Source organism: Phycomyces blakesleeanus (assembly GCF_001638985.1).
Source record: "Phycomyces blakesleeanus NRRL 1555(-) unplaced genomic scaffold PHYBLscaffold_5, whole genome shotgun sequence".
In the NCBI taxonomy this organism is placed as follows: Eukaryota; Fungi; Mucoromycota; class Mucoromycetes; order Mucorales; family Phycomycetaceae; genus Phycomyces; species Phycomyces blakesleeanus.
Genome location: NW_017265138.1, coordinates 265,675 through 280,884, shown reverse-complemented (window position 1 = coordinate 280,884; position 15,210 = coordinate 265,675). Strand labels below are relative to the sequence as shown.

The 15,210-nt window shown below is 38.7% G+C and overlaps 5 protein-coding genes across 5 annotated transcripts; 3 read left to right on the top strand and 2 right to left on the bottom strand.

Moving 5' to 3' along the window:
• Positions 1–925: 925 nt before the first annotated feature.
• On the top strand, positions 926–2,523 carry PHYBLDRAFT_19092 (hypothetical protein; the record flags this gene model as incomplete). Its single annotated transcript, XM_018439698.1, has 4 exons — positions 926–1,317; positions 1,397–1,485; positions 1,843–2,039; positions 2,173–2,523. Coding segments are annotated over 4 exons (1,029 nt in total), but the record flags the coding sequence as incomplete, so codon positions are not given.
• A 2,530-nt stretch (positions 2,524–5,053) lies between these two features.
• On the top strand, positions 5,054–5,263 carry PHYBLDRAFT_104241 (hypothetical protein; the record flags this gene model as incomplete). Its single annotated transcript, XM_018427829.1, has 1 exon — positions 5,054–5,263. A coding segment is annotated over one exon (210 nt), but the record flags the coding sequence as incomplete, so codon positions are not given.
• Positions 5,264–6,683: 1,420 nt separating this feature from the next.
• On the bottom strand, positions 6,684–7,843 carry PHYBLDRAFT_109347 (hypothetical protein; the record flags this gene model as incomplete). Its single annotated transcript, XM_018428106.1, has 3 exons — positions 6,684–7,012; positions 7,122–7,581; positions 7,757–7,843. The coding sequence occupies 3 exons, from the start codon at positions 7,841–7,843 to the stop codon at positions 6,684–6,686; spliced, it is 876 nt and encodes a 291-aa protein (XP_018294613.1).
• Positions 7,844–8,614: 771 nt separating this feature from the next.
• PHYBLDRAFT_177040 (hypothetical protein) lies at positions 8,615–12,030 on the top strand (the record flags this gene model as incomplete). The annotated part of the gene is made up of 5 exons (XM_018437849.1): positions 8,615–8,679; positions 9,416–9,419; positions 9,957–10,262; positions 10,408–10,706; positions 10,853–12,030. The coding sequence occupies 5 exons, from the start codon at positions 8,615–8,617 to the stop codon at positions 11,751–11,753; spliced, it is 1,575 nt and encodes a 524-aa protein (XP_018294612.1). The 3' UTR covers positions 11,754–12,030.
• A 554-nt stretch (positions 12,031–12,584) lies between these two features.
• PHYBLDRAFT_142090 (hypothetical protein) lies at positions 12,585–12,883 on the bottom strand (the record flags this gene model as incomplete). The annotated part of the gene is made up of 2 exons (XM_018430737.1): positions 12,585–12,608; positions 12,713–12,883. The coding sequence occupies 2 exons, from the start codon at positions 12,881–12,883 to the stop codon at positions 12,585–12,587; spliced, it is 195 nt and encodes a 64-aa protein (XP_018294611.1).
• Between the last annotated feature and the right edge of the window lie 2,327 nt (positions 12,884–15,210).

Here is a 15,210-nt window from a genome sequence, read left to right as displayed (position 1 = left end):
TAAAAAGGCAGAAATCGAAGTCTACGAGGACCTTTTGTCAATCGTAGACACTGGCCTGAGTATCTCAACCCCAGGCAGTGTAGATGACGACGCAGACCGGCAGTCGGACGAAGAAAGTCTGGATAAGGAGCGATCCATACGGTCACTCGAGTCGCCTCGGTCGAAAGACAAGATGGTTCAGATCATGTATTGGCGCCCGCCTGTGGCCGATGACCCTGAAGTAACAACCTTAATCCGAGATGTTGAAGAGGTTGCACGCAACAAAGTTGAAGCTGTGAACCGAATGCGGGATCGTCTAGAGTACAATGAGCGTGCACGTGCCGATTTCCAACGTTCTATGCAGCAAGATGATGACTGGACAGAGTTTGTTCCACTTGAAACATCTAGAACTGCTGATGACACAACCAATTCTGGATATCATTCAAATGGTGATGAATACAATGAAACTCATAACCCAACCGATTTGAATAGCAACAACAACAGCAACAATATTAATACGAACAACGGTATCCTGACTATAGAAGAAGAATCCAATCATCCCAAAAAGACATTATTAAGTCGATTCAAGTCATGGAAGGCTAAGCGAGGAATGGCAAAGATTTCCCGGCTTCGCAAGAGAATGGGTGCCGACCAGCAACAGCAGCAGCAGCAGCAGCAACAACAGCAACAGCAGCAACAGCAGCAACAGCAGCAACAGCAACAACAGCAACAGCAAGGCTTGTCTACTCCAATCGTAGACATGCAGGTGATTGATACGCCAATAGCTTCCCCTGGACTCAAGCCAAGAAAGGAACACAGTCGACACGGTACTCCTTCTCTCTCTGGAAAGAGCACGCCTAACCATCCCGAAAGCAGCATTGGGCATGAAGCAACGATGGGAAAATCACCGTCGTCACCGCTGCAGGCCCCTATTCCGTCACGACCAATGCCGCCTAGTATCAAGGATTTTGATATCATCAAACCTATCAGTAAAGGTGCATTCGGGTCCGTGTTTCTTGCCAAGAAACGGACTACGGGTGATTATTATGCAATCAAGTTTTTGAAAAAGTCGGACATGATTGCCAAGAATCAGGTTACAAATGTCAAGGCTGAACGAATGATCCTGATGACCCAATCAGACAGTCCATTTGTTACCAAATTGTATTACACATTTCAATCAAAAGACTATCTGTATCTGGTGCTTGAGTACTTAAATGGTGGCGACTGTTCGGCATTGATAAAAGCTATGGGGAGTCTGCCTGAAGATTGGGCTCGCAATTATCTAGCAGAGGTCACTCTTGGCCTTGAATACTTACAAACAAAGAACGTAATTCACAGGTAAGAGATAAAACAAAAACAAAACAAAAAAAATGCATGCACATTTATGAATAATAATTGACAATTTCTTATTATCTAGAGATCTGAAGCCAGACAACCTTTTGATTGATCATAACGGTCATCTAAAGTTGACAGATTTTGGTTTGTCCCGTATTGGTTTCTTGGATCGTCGTGTGCGTGATGAGTTGAGCACCGGCTCTTACGATCAAGAGGCCGTATTACCTACATCTCCTGCTCCTTCTAGATCAGGAACTCCACCCCACTCGCCAAAACACTCGGCTGTCCAGACAGGAGGTACCTATCGTCACACATACTTTAGTCACCTATTTGATCGTACCCGTCGTTCTTCGACCACGAGTGCCGTTTCGGGAGAATGTAGTGGTAGTGAAACTCCAAAGATTACTGCAGAACTTTACACCTCTCTGCCCAGTATCTCTCCTGGAAGCATGTCACCTGTAGCAGCACCGCGACCGGTCCGAGATAGTACCAGCAATCTTGATGCAGCCGTGGCTAGCGCACTTGCAGCAACTGCAGCGTCTTCTCATGTGTCTCCTGCAACTGCAGCGGCTGCGTCGTCATCACTGGCAGCAGGAGCTACTGGTTTCATACATTGTAGCTCGCCAAAGGCTCGTGGAGGTAAAAACAAACATGCTGTGGGCACACCAGATTATCTTGCACCAGAGAGTATTTTGGGTACAGGTCAGGATTCAATGGTTGACTGGGTAAGTTTCTTTATTTTTTATATATAAATAAATGTTTGTTTGTAAAGAAGTTAATTAATTACTATATAACGTTTTTTTTTTCTATTTAAACAAACAAACAACAAAAAACTTAAATGTATCATTAATTCTATAGTGGGCACTGGGAGTGATATGTTACGAGTTTCTGTATGGCTATCCTCCATTTCACGCCGACACGCCTGATAAAGTCTTTGAAAATATATTGTCGAGACGGATTGATTGGCATGAAGATGAAGTTGAGGTGTCTCCAGAAGCACGCGATTTTATGGAGCGCCTGATGACTATTGATCCTACCAAACGGCTTGGATTCAATGGAGCCCAGGAAGTTAAGAAGCATCCCTTTTTCCAGGGTCTCGATTGGGACATGCTTTTAGTCGAATCTCCTGCATTTGTCCCCCAGCCTGCTGACATGGAAGACACCGATTATTTTGATAGCCGAGGAGCAACCATGCAACCCAATGAGCCAGATGATGTAACAACAGCTGAGATGGTATCAAATAAAATCAAATCGGAAGCAATGTTGGAAACTAAATTAAAAGAAGACAAAGTTGAGGTGACCAACAATAACCATGACAACGAGAGCCACGACGACCTTCAGCAAAAGCTACCACAAGTCCTGTCGGCACCAGCAATGTTGCCAACGCTAGATAGTACAGCCAAAGCACAGGTTGAGCTAGCAAATGCAATAATCAACGAACAAAACCCAGACCACATTAGTGACTCTACCACGGATGAAGCCAAGAAATCCAAGGCTGAGGAGGAGGAAGGGAATGCAGACTTTGGTACATTTACATTCAAGAATCTTCCGGTTCTTGAGAGGGCCAATGAAGATGCGATTCGTAGAATCAGACACGACAGTATCACCGCTGCAGGTGCAGCGGCAGCGGCCATTTCAGGTATCGAACCTCAAGGCCACGATGGTACGAATGGACATGCCCACTGCCGGTCTTTGCCTGCCATTTCTCGAAAACAGCGCAGCAGTATTCTTGACACGCCTGAGAGTCGCCATGTGCACCATAGTCCATCATTCTCGTCACTTCCAGGCACTCCCCCTAGCCCTTCATCGTTCTCAATTGCGTCAAAATCAAGTGGAGGATCACCTGCAGTCGCGCTAGTGTCAGCGTCAGCACCAGGATCATTAGCAGCATCAGGATCAGGATCAGGTTTAGTACACTCTAAACGGTTGGTTGAGCCCACAGCATCCTCGAGTAGTCCGCGCCCTGAACTACATACTCCCGGAGAATGCAGTCCGCCAAAGCTTCTTCGTACGAGATCTGCATCTCTTCCTGGAGACCGTGGGCATACACAATTGATGGCCACTGCCACTGCAAATGTAGCTGCGGCTGCGGCTGCCTCTGCCTCTGCCTCTGCCTCTGCCTCTGCTTCTGCTTCTGCTTCTGCTTCTGTTTTTGGTGTCTCTCCTTCTGGAACGTCTACTAGTGCCACACTTTCTCTGACAGTAAGTCCAGGCAAAGACATCGAACCTCCTCCACACACACATAAACCATCGTCTATGCATCTGAGTCTTGATGGTGCTCAGTTACAGACTCAGTCCCAGATCAGACTGGATACACCACCATCTAAACCAGAGACACCCTGTGCTAGGCGTTTGGATTGCCTTGTTGCTGACGACAATCCGATTAGTTGTAAGATTCTCGAGACCATTCTTGAAATGCTTCACTGCCGCTGTGTAATAGTAAGAAATGGAGCTCAGGCTATCCGATGTGCAATGAGTGATGTGCGGTTTGATATGATTTTCATGGATATTAGGATGCCAATTAGTAAGTTACAAAATGATAGTAAATAATAATAATAATAATAATAATAATAATAATAATAATAATAATAATAATAATAATTTTTAATCTTTTGGATTGTAGTTGATGGAGAAACTGCGGCAAGAATGATAAAATCGACCAACAATGTCAACCGAGAAACTCCAATAATTGCAGTAACTGCTTACGAACGCACGGTGCAGTTGGCCGGTGCGTTTGATGACATTGTGAGCAAACCGATGACGAAAGATATCATCCTACAGAGAGTCAGCAAATTCTGTGATACTGTAGAAAAGAACTGAGCTTTTCATACGCATTTGACTTGCTAAAAGTACAGCAAGAATAAATAAATGAATAAGGTTATATGTACATTTGATAGAGTTGAATATAAACTTGCTTGTTTATTTGTGTGACCAAAGGAAATAATAATAATAATAATAAAAAGGCACATTACTTTATATTCCATTTTCTTTTTTGGGTTGTTCTTCGTCACCAAAGATATCACCATCATCATTATCTATCTTTCTATCTATTATTTGTACACCTTTCCTTTTCTTCCCTTTTCTTTCTTTCTTTCTTTCTTTCTTTTGATTCTATATATCTACTTAATTATTTTAAATGACAGGACCTCCAACTAACAACCTGACCAGTCAACCCAACTCCTCATCTTCCTCATCCACAATTCCACCCCGCATCAAACTAAAGTTACGCTTGAAACTACCGACGGATCCTAATCATCAATTGAAGAGAAAGAGGCACCGGGAATCCAAACGAGCCAATAAAAAGCCGAATAAACGACACGGACCGGAACCTTTATCTAACGATGCAACGACATCTGATGATCAAGAAAAAGTCGCAACCAAGATTAAAGAAGAACCCTTGTTAAAATCCAAAAAGTCTCTCAAGTCATCAAAGCAGCAGACTCAGAAACCTCAATCAGCGCAAGAGGTTGTATTAAAGAAACGTGGCCGACCTCCAAAGAACAAGAAACTGCTAGCTCGTCAACCTGTCCGTGTTTGGGAGGCCGCCAAAAAAGATCTCAAAAGCGTCGGTTCTCGGCTCCTGGAAAGTTTGATAAAGTAAGTAAAAAGAAAATAAAAATAAAAAGTTGACTTTCTTTATCTCTTTCTTTCTTTCTTTATTTCTTTAATATTATGAGCCATAATAAATCATTCTTTGTGTGTGTGTGTGTGTTTGTATAGAAAGGATGCATATGGATTTTTCTTGACACCGGTTGATATGGGTGTGATTCCAGACTACGCTCTTGTGATTCGTCATCCTATGGATTTTACAACGATGAAAGAGCGCCTGGAACGAGACTATTATCAGCACCTTGACGACATCCTCCATGATTTTAAGATGATCGTACGCAATGCAAAAACATACAATGCACCGAATACGATCTATTGGCGTAGCGCCGATCGATTGGAAATGTATGGCGAAAAGGCATTTGAACGTGCGGCAGCTGTGATTGTCTATGAAGAAAAGGAGGATGTCGACGGAGATGAAACCCTACAGATTGTTGAGGAGCAAGAGGATGAAGAGTTGGTTGTGGTCGATAAAGAATCGCTGGCTAATAGTCCTCAGAGAGATAGTCGAATGGGTTCTATAAGCATGTACAGCTCAAGTATGGAACAGCAGATGGATTTTGTGATGTCCAATCCACCCGTACTTGCGACAAAAAAGAAGAAGAAGAAGAAGAAGGTGGCAGACACCTGCATATATGGGCCTGATGGTTCCCTTCAATCAGCCAGTGGAGGTAAGAATATAAAATTAATAAGATCTTTATTTTTCTTTGAATAAAATCGAGGCTTTTTTTCTTTCTTTCATTCATTCTTTCTTTAAATGAATCATCTTTAATAATGATTGGATAACAACCCTAAAAAAAACATATATAAAAAATGATATCTTTCAAGCTGGTCTTGTGTCGGATCTGTTGGCTCTATCAAGTCCACTGGCATTTGATCCCCCTCGTCTAAGTACGATCAGTCCCCAATCGTTGCCTTCTGCATTCTACAATCGGACATTGTGCTCTGAAGACAGCGCGGATTCAAAGAGCTCTAGCCGACCAGCTGTGTTCACAGACTATGGGCCATTGGCTACCCTGGGGGAACAAACACCGGGTGGATTCTACACAGCCCAGGACGCGTTTTACATTTACCCGCTTTATGGAGATGACCGAGGCGAGGCGTATATGCGTAGTATGTGGGATTTTGTTGAGACGATGGATGAACTCAAGGAACAGACCGAAGAAAAGGCCCGTTTCTTGACCAGAGGTGCATGGGATGTGGTGAGACAAGTGTTATTAGGTGATGCACACGTACGCCATGGCAGAGGTGAACCGGCCGGGTGTGTAGAGACGGAGTTTGGTACAGTGGACGTTCCTTCCATTCTTCCCACTATTACCCTGGCTGGAGATTTATCTTCAATTATCTCAATGGACACATCATAAATAAAATATACAAAAATATAAAAATGCTAATCAGAATTGTTGATCAATTTGATCGACTGATAGGTCGATAGGTTGATAGGTTGATGGGTTGATTATACACACTCACATTTGTATATATGAGTTTTTCTGCGTGTGTATTATATTTTTATTATATTGTATTATAAAGAAATAAGAATTATTTTTAATGATGTCTAGTATGAACAAGAGTGAGACAAGTTTCTTTCTCTCTCTATCTTTCCTTTGTATGGAATGAATGAATGAATTAAAGAAGAAGAAGAAGAAGAAGAAGAAGAAAATAATAGTAAGAGAATATGTGTAAAGTAAGAGGAGGAAGAGGTAAGGATAGAAGGGGAGGTGTGGGTATTTTTGCCTTTCTCTTTTTGTCTTTTGATTTTGTTTTTAAAAGTTGGCAATACATTGACCAAATTGTCCTCGATGACCAACAAATGCCACAGCAGCAGTGTAATGATACCAGATTCCTCCACAGACAAAGATGTGCCACAGTTGATGAGAATGTCCAAAATGGTCGAATTTGCCTGGCCAGAAGGCTTCTGGTAAATGGTTTGCATACACAACCACACCTAAACCATAACATGACAGAGATTTTGCTACGGGCATAAGCCATGAGAATGTTTCATCTGTACCATACTCATATACAAGATGAGCAACAGGTAATACACAGGACGAAGCCAAGAATATGAAAAAGGCGATACGAATCCATCTCAGATCTACAGACAAACAAAACAAAACAAAACAAAAGTCAAAATTTGTAAGCATTTTTTTCTTCTTCTTCTTTTTTAAGCTATGTACAAAATACGGTATAAAGAATATCTTTACCTTTCCGATCAAACCAACTCATAAATGGAAGTACTACACCGATCATAGCCAGAGTTCCAGTACCAGCCATATAAGTGTTTCTCCACATGGGTTCACAATAGAAACCATAATACTCTGTGAGTATGATGCTGGCACAAATCAGAACCGAGATGCCGACATAATCCAGACAGGCCATCTTGGTCAGGGTCTCGTAGTTGTTGATGGCCGAGAGAGTGTGCCAGACAGTTGAGCACATGAGGCATTTGCATGCCGCCAAAAAGAAGATCGCAAATACGACCCGGTCCAGACCAGGCACTTCCGACAGCAACGGGGAGTAAAACAGCTCATAAACACCGAGAACAAAGAATACGAAGAAGCCGATCAAGTGTGTGTAGATGTTGCCGGTTTCATTATGAACATAGAGAAGTGAGTGGAAGCAGTCTGCGGGAGTGGAAAGGAATCTGTAACCAGTGTGGATGTGCTGCAACCAGAAATATATATATATATATATATAAAAGATGTGAGTGGAGTCGGTTTCTTTATTAGGTCTTTTTTTCTTTTATGTATGTATTTTTCCCACCCACAAAATAGGTACACAAAAAAGAAAGCCAGAAAGAGACAAAAAAAAAAGCCTAAATTGCATTTATTTATATTACCTTGTTATTTTGCCACTGCTCTGGTAATTCTTCATAGTGTAGTAATCGCTTGGCACCATATGCGATTGCATTCTTTAGAGAATCCATTTGCTCACTTGCCCTGTCTGCCATATCATGGATCTTCTCGTTCACTCTGTGTCGCATAGCCGAAGCACGGTCCAGGGCATCCGATATTCTGCTATCGATTTCTTCGATTGTCGAGATGACGGTTTCCATTGTGTCGTCGACAGTGTTATCAAAGTAGTCTTCGGATATGATGGCTTCTAGCTCCTTGTATTTCTCAGACAGTTCGGCAATTGACTGCTCGAGAGTTTGCATCAAGAACGGCAAGGGTTGGATTTGTTGGTGCTGCTTGCGACGCAGAGTCCATTCTTGGTCAATTGTCTCCAGAATACCACAGGTCCGTTTGATTTTGTCGAGTGTATAGTCTTGGATACGTTTACTGTCGTCGCTCAGGGCATCTTCGAAATCATTGAGTCTACTTTTGAACTTGTGGAGTAGTGGTGCTAGTCTTTCTCGAAAGAGAGTATCAAGATCAAGTGTTTCTTCACAAGAAACCTTGGTTTTGTTGATCGTTAATAGGTTTTCCATGGTTTAATAAAGCTTCTGTTTGGTGTGCTGATTTCTTTTTGTCTTTTTTAAGAAGAAGAAGGAGAAGAAGGAGAATTGAATGAAATGAGTATGTTGAATAAAAAAAATATATATAAAAAAAAAAGAAGAGCACAAGAAATATCTGTAAGTCTGTGTGTCGATTGAGTTTTTATTTATTTATTTATTTGTTTTCTTATCAGGCTCGTGTCAAAAACAGTAGTACTTGTTGGGTCTGGGATTTCTGTCGGCGAAACATTCGCCCCCAACATGTCTAGTACTTGCTTATTATTTGTGACTAGGCAGAAACAGCTATCAACTAAGGATCAAGCCATGTGAGAGAGAAAATAGAAATAAAGAAAAAGTAAGAAAAAAAAAAAAAGATAGTAACCAAGCAACTAATTATTATATAGATATAAATAAATAAATGAATAAATAAATAAAAATAAGATTATTTTTAAGATTGTTGTTAACATAGCCACATAATTAAGTAAATATTAAGCCTAACATTTATTGCAATAGCCACAGTTCCTAGTCTCCTAAATACTTGAAATTTTATTATTCTTATTAGCGACTTGGTCATCATGAAATCTGTTTTATAACTGGTTTTAGAAATCGGATAAGCTTTCTTTTTTAATTATTATTATTATTATTTTTTAAAAAAAAAAAAAATTATGTAGCTGATTTGGTATCAATTTCAACCTGTTTCTCTTTCTCTTGAAACAAATGATTGGATATTATAATGGCACAGATAATAAGCCAAACTCTGTTTCGGATTACACAGGGAGGGAAATATGGGAAAATGGAAATTGTATATATAAAGAGAGATAGAGAGAAAAAAATAGGGAGTGGGAGAAGGAGAAGGAGGAAGAAGAGGATGAGTAAAAAAAAAAGGGCAATTTCAATAATTCTCTCTTTCTCTCTCTCTCTCTCTGCACACGCACACAAGCATATATATATCTAGTATATATTCATTATAAAATAAATAAATAAATCTTATATATATATATTTGTGTATGTGTTATTCAGCTAGAATAAAATAGAGTATGTTTTTGTTTTTATTTTATGTAGATTTGTAAGAAATGGGTAATTTGCTTTTACAATCACCGGGTTTCCGTTTGTCCGGTCCATACTTTTTTTTAAAAAAAAAAAAAAAAAGATTCCAAACTTGGGTGGGTGCACCAAGGGACTGACTTTGACGGGTGGCTTGTGTAAAACTCAGACCCATTTTTTTCTTCTTTAGCACAAAGTTTCAAGATTCCAAGACTTGCTTTCCCTTGATTGTACATTAGATCTACGACCATGGAATACCATCCCGTTATTACCGAGCAGCTCATGTAGGTATTCATTGTCCAAGCTTATGAGATCGTCTGTCTAACATTCACATACTTCTTTTTACCTCCAATCGAACATACTCCTGTTATATTCTATAGTCTGGTAATTTTTATATATATAAACTTTTTTTTTTTACTGCGCAACAAAATGCAAAATGCGAAAGAAAATATAAACTACATTTTACCTACAAGACATACATATATACTTGTTTATATTCAATACTAATTTCTTTTTTTTAAAATAATAATAATAATAATAATAATACTTATTATTATAGTGTCCAGGATGTGGTACCCCTACTCCTCCCAACGCCTCCAACATGTGCGTGAACTGTATCCGTAACGAGGTTGATATTACCGAGGGTATTCCCAAGCAGGCCACGATTCACTTTTGTAAAGGTTGTGAAAGATACCTTCAACCTCCAGGAATCTGGGTTACTGCCCAGCTTGAGTCCCGTGAACTTTTGACCTTGTGTTTGAAGAAACTGAAGGGTCTGACCAAGGTGCGCCTGATCGATGCCGGTTTCATCTGGACAGAACCTCACAGTAGAAGAATCAAGGTCAAGCTGACCATTCAAAAAGAGGTTAGTAATCAAACTCCAGGTCTAACTAGAACATTGGATATGCATAACTATATATATATATATATCTTTTTTTTTAAAAGCGAAGAATGGGATAAAAAAAAAAGAGGAAGAATAAAGGGAAATAATGCTTTTGTCTTGTTTCTAGGTGTTTGCCAACACTATTCTTCAACAAATCTTTGAGGTCGAATATATTGTGTCAACCCAACAGTGTGACGAATGTACTCGTCTTGCTGCACAAAACACATGGAAGGCTGCTGTCCAGGTCCGTCAAAAGGTCGAGCACAAGCGTACCTTTTTGTACCTTGAACAGCTTATCCTCAAACACAACGTACACAAAGACACTACCAACATCAAAGAAGCCAAGGATGGTATCGATTTCTTTTATGGTCAGCGTGGACATGCCATTAAGATGGTTGAGTTCTTGAGTTCTGTTACACCCACTAGGTAAATATATATATATATATATATATATATAATATTTATATAGAAAAATGTTTATTTTTTTTTTCAAGTGATTGGTAATAGATTTGTAAGAATCCATGATTTGCTGACAAATGTTTTGTGTGCTTTTTGAAATAATATTATTTTAGATACAAGACTAGTGAACAGCTCATTTCCACAGATATCCACACAAGTACCAGCAACTACAAGTTCACTTACTCGGTTGAAATTGCTCCTGTGTGCAAGGACGACATTGTGTGCATTCCCAAGAAGCTTGCCAAGCTTATGGGCAATATCCCCCAGTTGCTATTGGTTACCCGTATCTCCAACTCGATCCACTTGATGGACATCAATACCCTCAACCAGGTCGATGTTCTCTGTGTGACCTACTGGCGCCACCAGTTCACTGCCCTGGCCAGTGTAAAGAACATGGTCGAGTTCTATGTTTTGGATGTCGAGCCTCTTGGGCCTGTGAAGGGTAAGCATGTTCTTGCGGATGTGCATGTGGCACGAATGGCCGATTTTGGCCGCAACGACGATGTCTACATCTGCAGATCCCATCTGGGTGCCATTCTTTCGCCCGGAGACACCGTCTTGGGTTACGATCTGTCGCGCTCGAACTTTAACAACGAAGACTTTGACAAACTTGACCGCTCGGCTCTTCCGGACGTGTTCCTTGTCCGCAAGACATTCCCTGCTCGCCGCAAGAAGAACAAGCAGCGTAACTGGAAGATCCAGCAGCTTGGCAAGGAAGTGGATGAGATGTTGCCCCGTAAGCAGGATCAGGCACGCATTGACAACGATATGGAGGCCTTCTTGCGTGATATTGAAGAAGATCCCGAGTTCAGATCAACAATCAACATTTTCAAGAATGCTGCTGCAAATGCTGCTGCTACTGGTGGAGCTGTGGATAGTGATATGGTTGATGAAGACGAAGATGATGAAGAAGAAGAATTCCCAGAAATTTCTCTGGCAGAGATGCTCGATGAAATCACCATTAACGATGATGGACCAGACGAGCCTGAAGCAGCTTACATGGACGAAGATTAAACTAAACTTGAACTAGACGCATCGTTTGTTTATATATATTTCTTCTTCTTCTTCTTTTTGTTTCTTTGTTTGTTTGTTTCAATTCATCCTCCCATATCTTCTTCTTTTATTATTTTGTATCTCGATCTATCGTACAGTCATAATCCTTCCTTATTTCGCTTTTCTTTCTTTCTTTTTCTATATCTATTTACCATGTATATTATATATACATTACATGTCTTTTTTTTTGTTTTATTAAAAAATAATAATAATACATTAAGTGGTCTTTAATATACACATTTCACTCATTTAAATATTTATTTTATATAAGTAATAATTAGCATTACTGTATGTTTGTGTGTGTGTGTGTGTGTGTGAATAAATACAAAAAAAAAGTATGAAACGATAAATATAAAATAGAGTTTGTACAATGGTAATTAACCTGGCTTTAATAGCATACTTCTTTATCTTTAGTATTATATATAATTTTACATGTGCAACAGAAATGATAAGAATAAAAATAAATAAAAATAACTGACTGGCTAGCTGGCTGGCATTATCAGTGGACAAAGATCAATCATGTCGTCACTTTTTTTTTTCTTTTTGCGCGGATAATCAATTCGATCCTTTTACTTGCATAAATTGAAAAAAAAAGGGAATTCCTCTTTCCTTCTTCATTTCATCTTAAATGTACATATACATACATATATACATACATACATTTTAATATACAGTACAATACAATAAAATAAGATATTATTATATCTTTATTTTGAAACATTTGAAACAAGCTATATAGATATATTTTACATTGATTTATTATGATTATATTGCAAATTTTTCTTTCTTTCTTTAATAAGCAAATGGATACAAGAACTAAAGTGTTTTTTTTTTAAAAAAAAAATTATTTATATACAGCAGAATGGTTTTGATCGTATTCTTTGGTTGGCTCGACTTTTTTATTATTGTTATTATTGGACTTCTTGTTGGTGATTTGCTCTTGTAAATTTGCGAATGATCTGATCGACCATTCCACCTAATGCTGCGAATGGCATGAGAAAGTATCCTATCCAGCTTGTGTGATTTTGCTGGGTGACTTCGGTTGAAGTAAAAGGTTCTTGAGTTGGGTGGTCATCGGCTTGATTTGACATTCTTTAGACTTGTATATAAAAGAGAAAGAGAGGAAGAGTATAGATTGAAATGAAGAAATAATTAAATAACATATGTATGTTATATGCTATATACAAAAAAGGGAACAAACGTCATAATCTTGTCACTATTATTATTATTATTATTATTATTACTTTTTGCTTGCTTTTCCTTTTTAGCATGTATATTAACTGATAATTGATATGATAAAATAGATGTATTTTACTTGTCTTTTTCACTTTATTCCATTTAATTTAATTTACTTTATTTGGTGGGTACAAAATAACCTGTTTGTTCGATAGCCAAACACGTGCAATGATCAATTCTTATTTTATTTTATTTTATTTTATTTTATTTTATTTTATTTATGATAATGAGTTTGTGCCTCTCTCTTTGGATTTTGTCTGTGTGTGCGAAACGAGTGTAAAGCTACTTGATTTGTACTTCTTATAACATTTTTGTATATAACACACACACACATAAAAGTAAAAAACTCCCAAAGAATCTAATATTCCTTATTTCTTATTCCCCCAATTTTATATTATTATTTTTGAACTTGTGTTCAATTGAATTACAAATTATTTTCTTTTGTACCTGATTCTGGCTCTCTGTTAAAGAAATTATGATATTAAAGAAGAAGAAGAACAACAACAACAATAATAATAATAATAGAAAAATGCATGCACGCTTGGGCATTGCACGTGATCATTTACTATTGTTCAAAGCTGAAAAAGAATAAAATGGCGGGCAGAATGGGTTAAATAACTTTTTTTTTATAAGATTGCAAACAAAAAGGCAGTAAGAGACCCGTGATCAACCCCCCCTTTTTTTTCTATTTAGCTATTAAATCTATTTAATTGTGTGAAAAAATAATAATAATAATAATAATAATAATACTAATAATAATACTCTAAAAGCTCGTTCTACGTCATTCTATCTTCTTTACTCTATATAAATTATATATTTTGTGTATTTTGTGTATTTTGTGTATTCAAAATAAAAAATAAAATAATTCTTTATCTATCTATCTATCTATCTCTTTCTCTTTCTCTTTCTCTTTATTACTTTTTCACACTTACCTGGGTAATGATGTACAACGTTCAGTTTCATCCCTCGTTCAATCCCCAAACACAGTCCTCTCACCATGAAGTACCTGGTCCTGATAACAACAATAAAGCATTCCCCTCACCCCTAACATCATCCTCGCTTGATTCCCCGCCTAATCCAAACCAGAAGATCCATTCATTCATTCCACCTAATTCACCCAAGCACTATACATCTCGACCCTACGACATGCACTATCCTCCAAGTTTCAGCCAACAGTTAACTACTCACCAGTCTTCCAGAAGAGACTCTCACCAGCAACAGCAGCAACAACAGCAACAGCAGCAACAGCAGCAACAACAGCAACAGCAGCAACAGCAGCAACAACAGCAACAGCAACAACAACAACAACAACAACAAGCCATGCCTACAAACCAGAATACGATTCAATATTATCCCCAAGACGAGTGGGCCGCAGTTACTGCTGCGACTGAAGCAAATTTTAACATTGGTAAACAATCCGATTCTTCTGTGGTATCTCCAACAAGTCCGGGAAGTTATGATGACGAGATGCAAATCCAAAAGTAAGCTTTTATTTGTTTGTTTGTTTGTTTGTTTGCTTGTTTGCTTGTTTGCTTGTTTGAATTTCAAATATAACGGATAAGTTGGATAAAGTAAAACGATAAATAAGAACACAAGTCTTTATTGTTTCTGCTGCTCATTTTATTATTATTATTATGTGTATTGATCATATTATTTGCTTGCTTATTTGTTTGTTTGTTTGTTTGTTTGTTTGTTTGTAGTATGCAACATTTGTTTGAGAAGAAACGAAAGCGGCGCGAATCACACAATTTAGTGGAACGAAGACGACGAGATAATATCAACGACCGTATCAGTGAACTAGCAACTCTCTTACCAGACCCAGACGCAATAAAGACTAACAAGGGAACAATCTTGAAGAAGTCTGTCGACCATATCAAACTTCTTCATGATAAGCTCCAACTACACCAACAGAGAATTCAAGAGCTAGAAAGTATGCTTGAGATGTACCGAGTCAGAGTCCACAATACTGGTGACCCACAACAACAACAACAACAATTACAGCAATCTCAACCTCAACCGCAACCTCAACCGCAACCGCAACTACAACTACAACCTCAACCTCAACCTCAACCTCAACCTCAACCTCAACCTCAACCTCAACCTCAACAGCAGCAACAGCAGCAACAGCAGCAACAGCAGCAGAAACAGCAGCAACAAAGACGTCAGCCGACAGTACCTATGA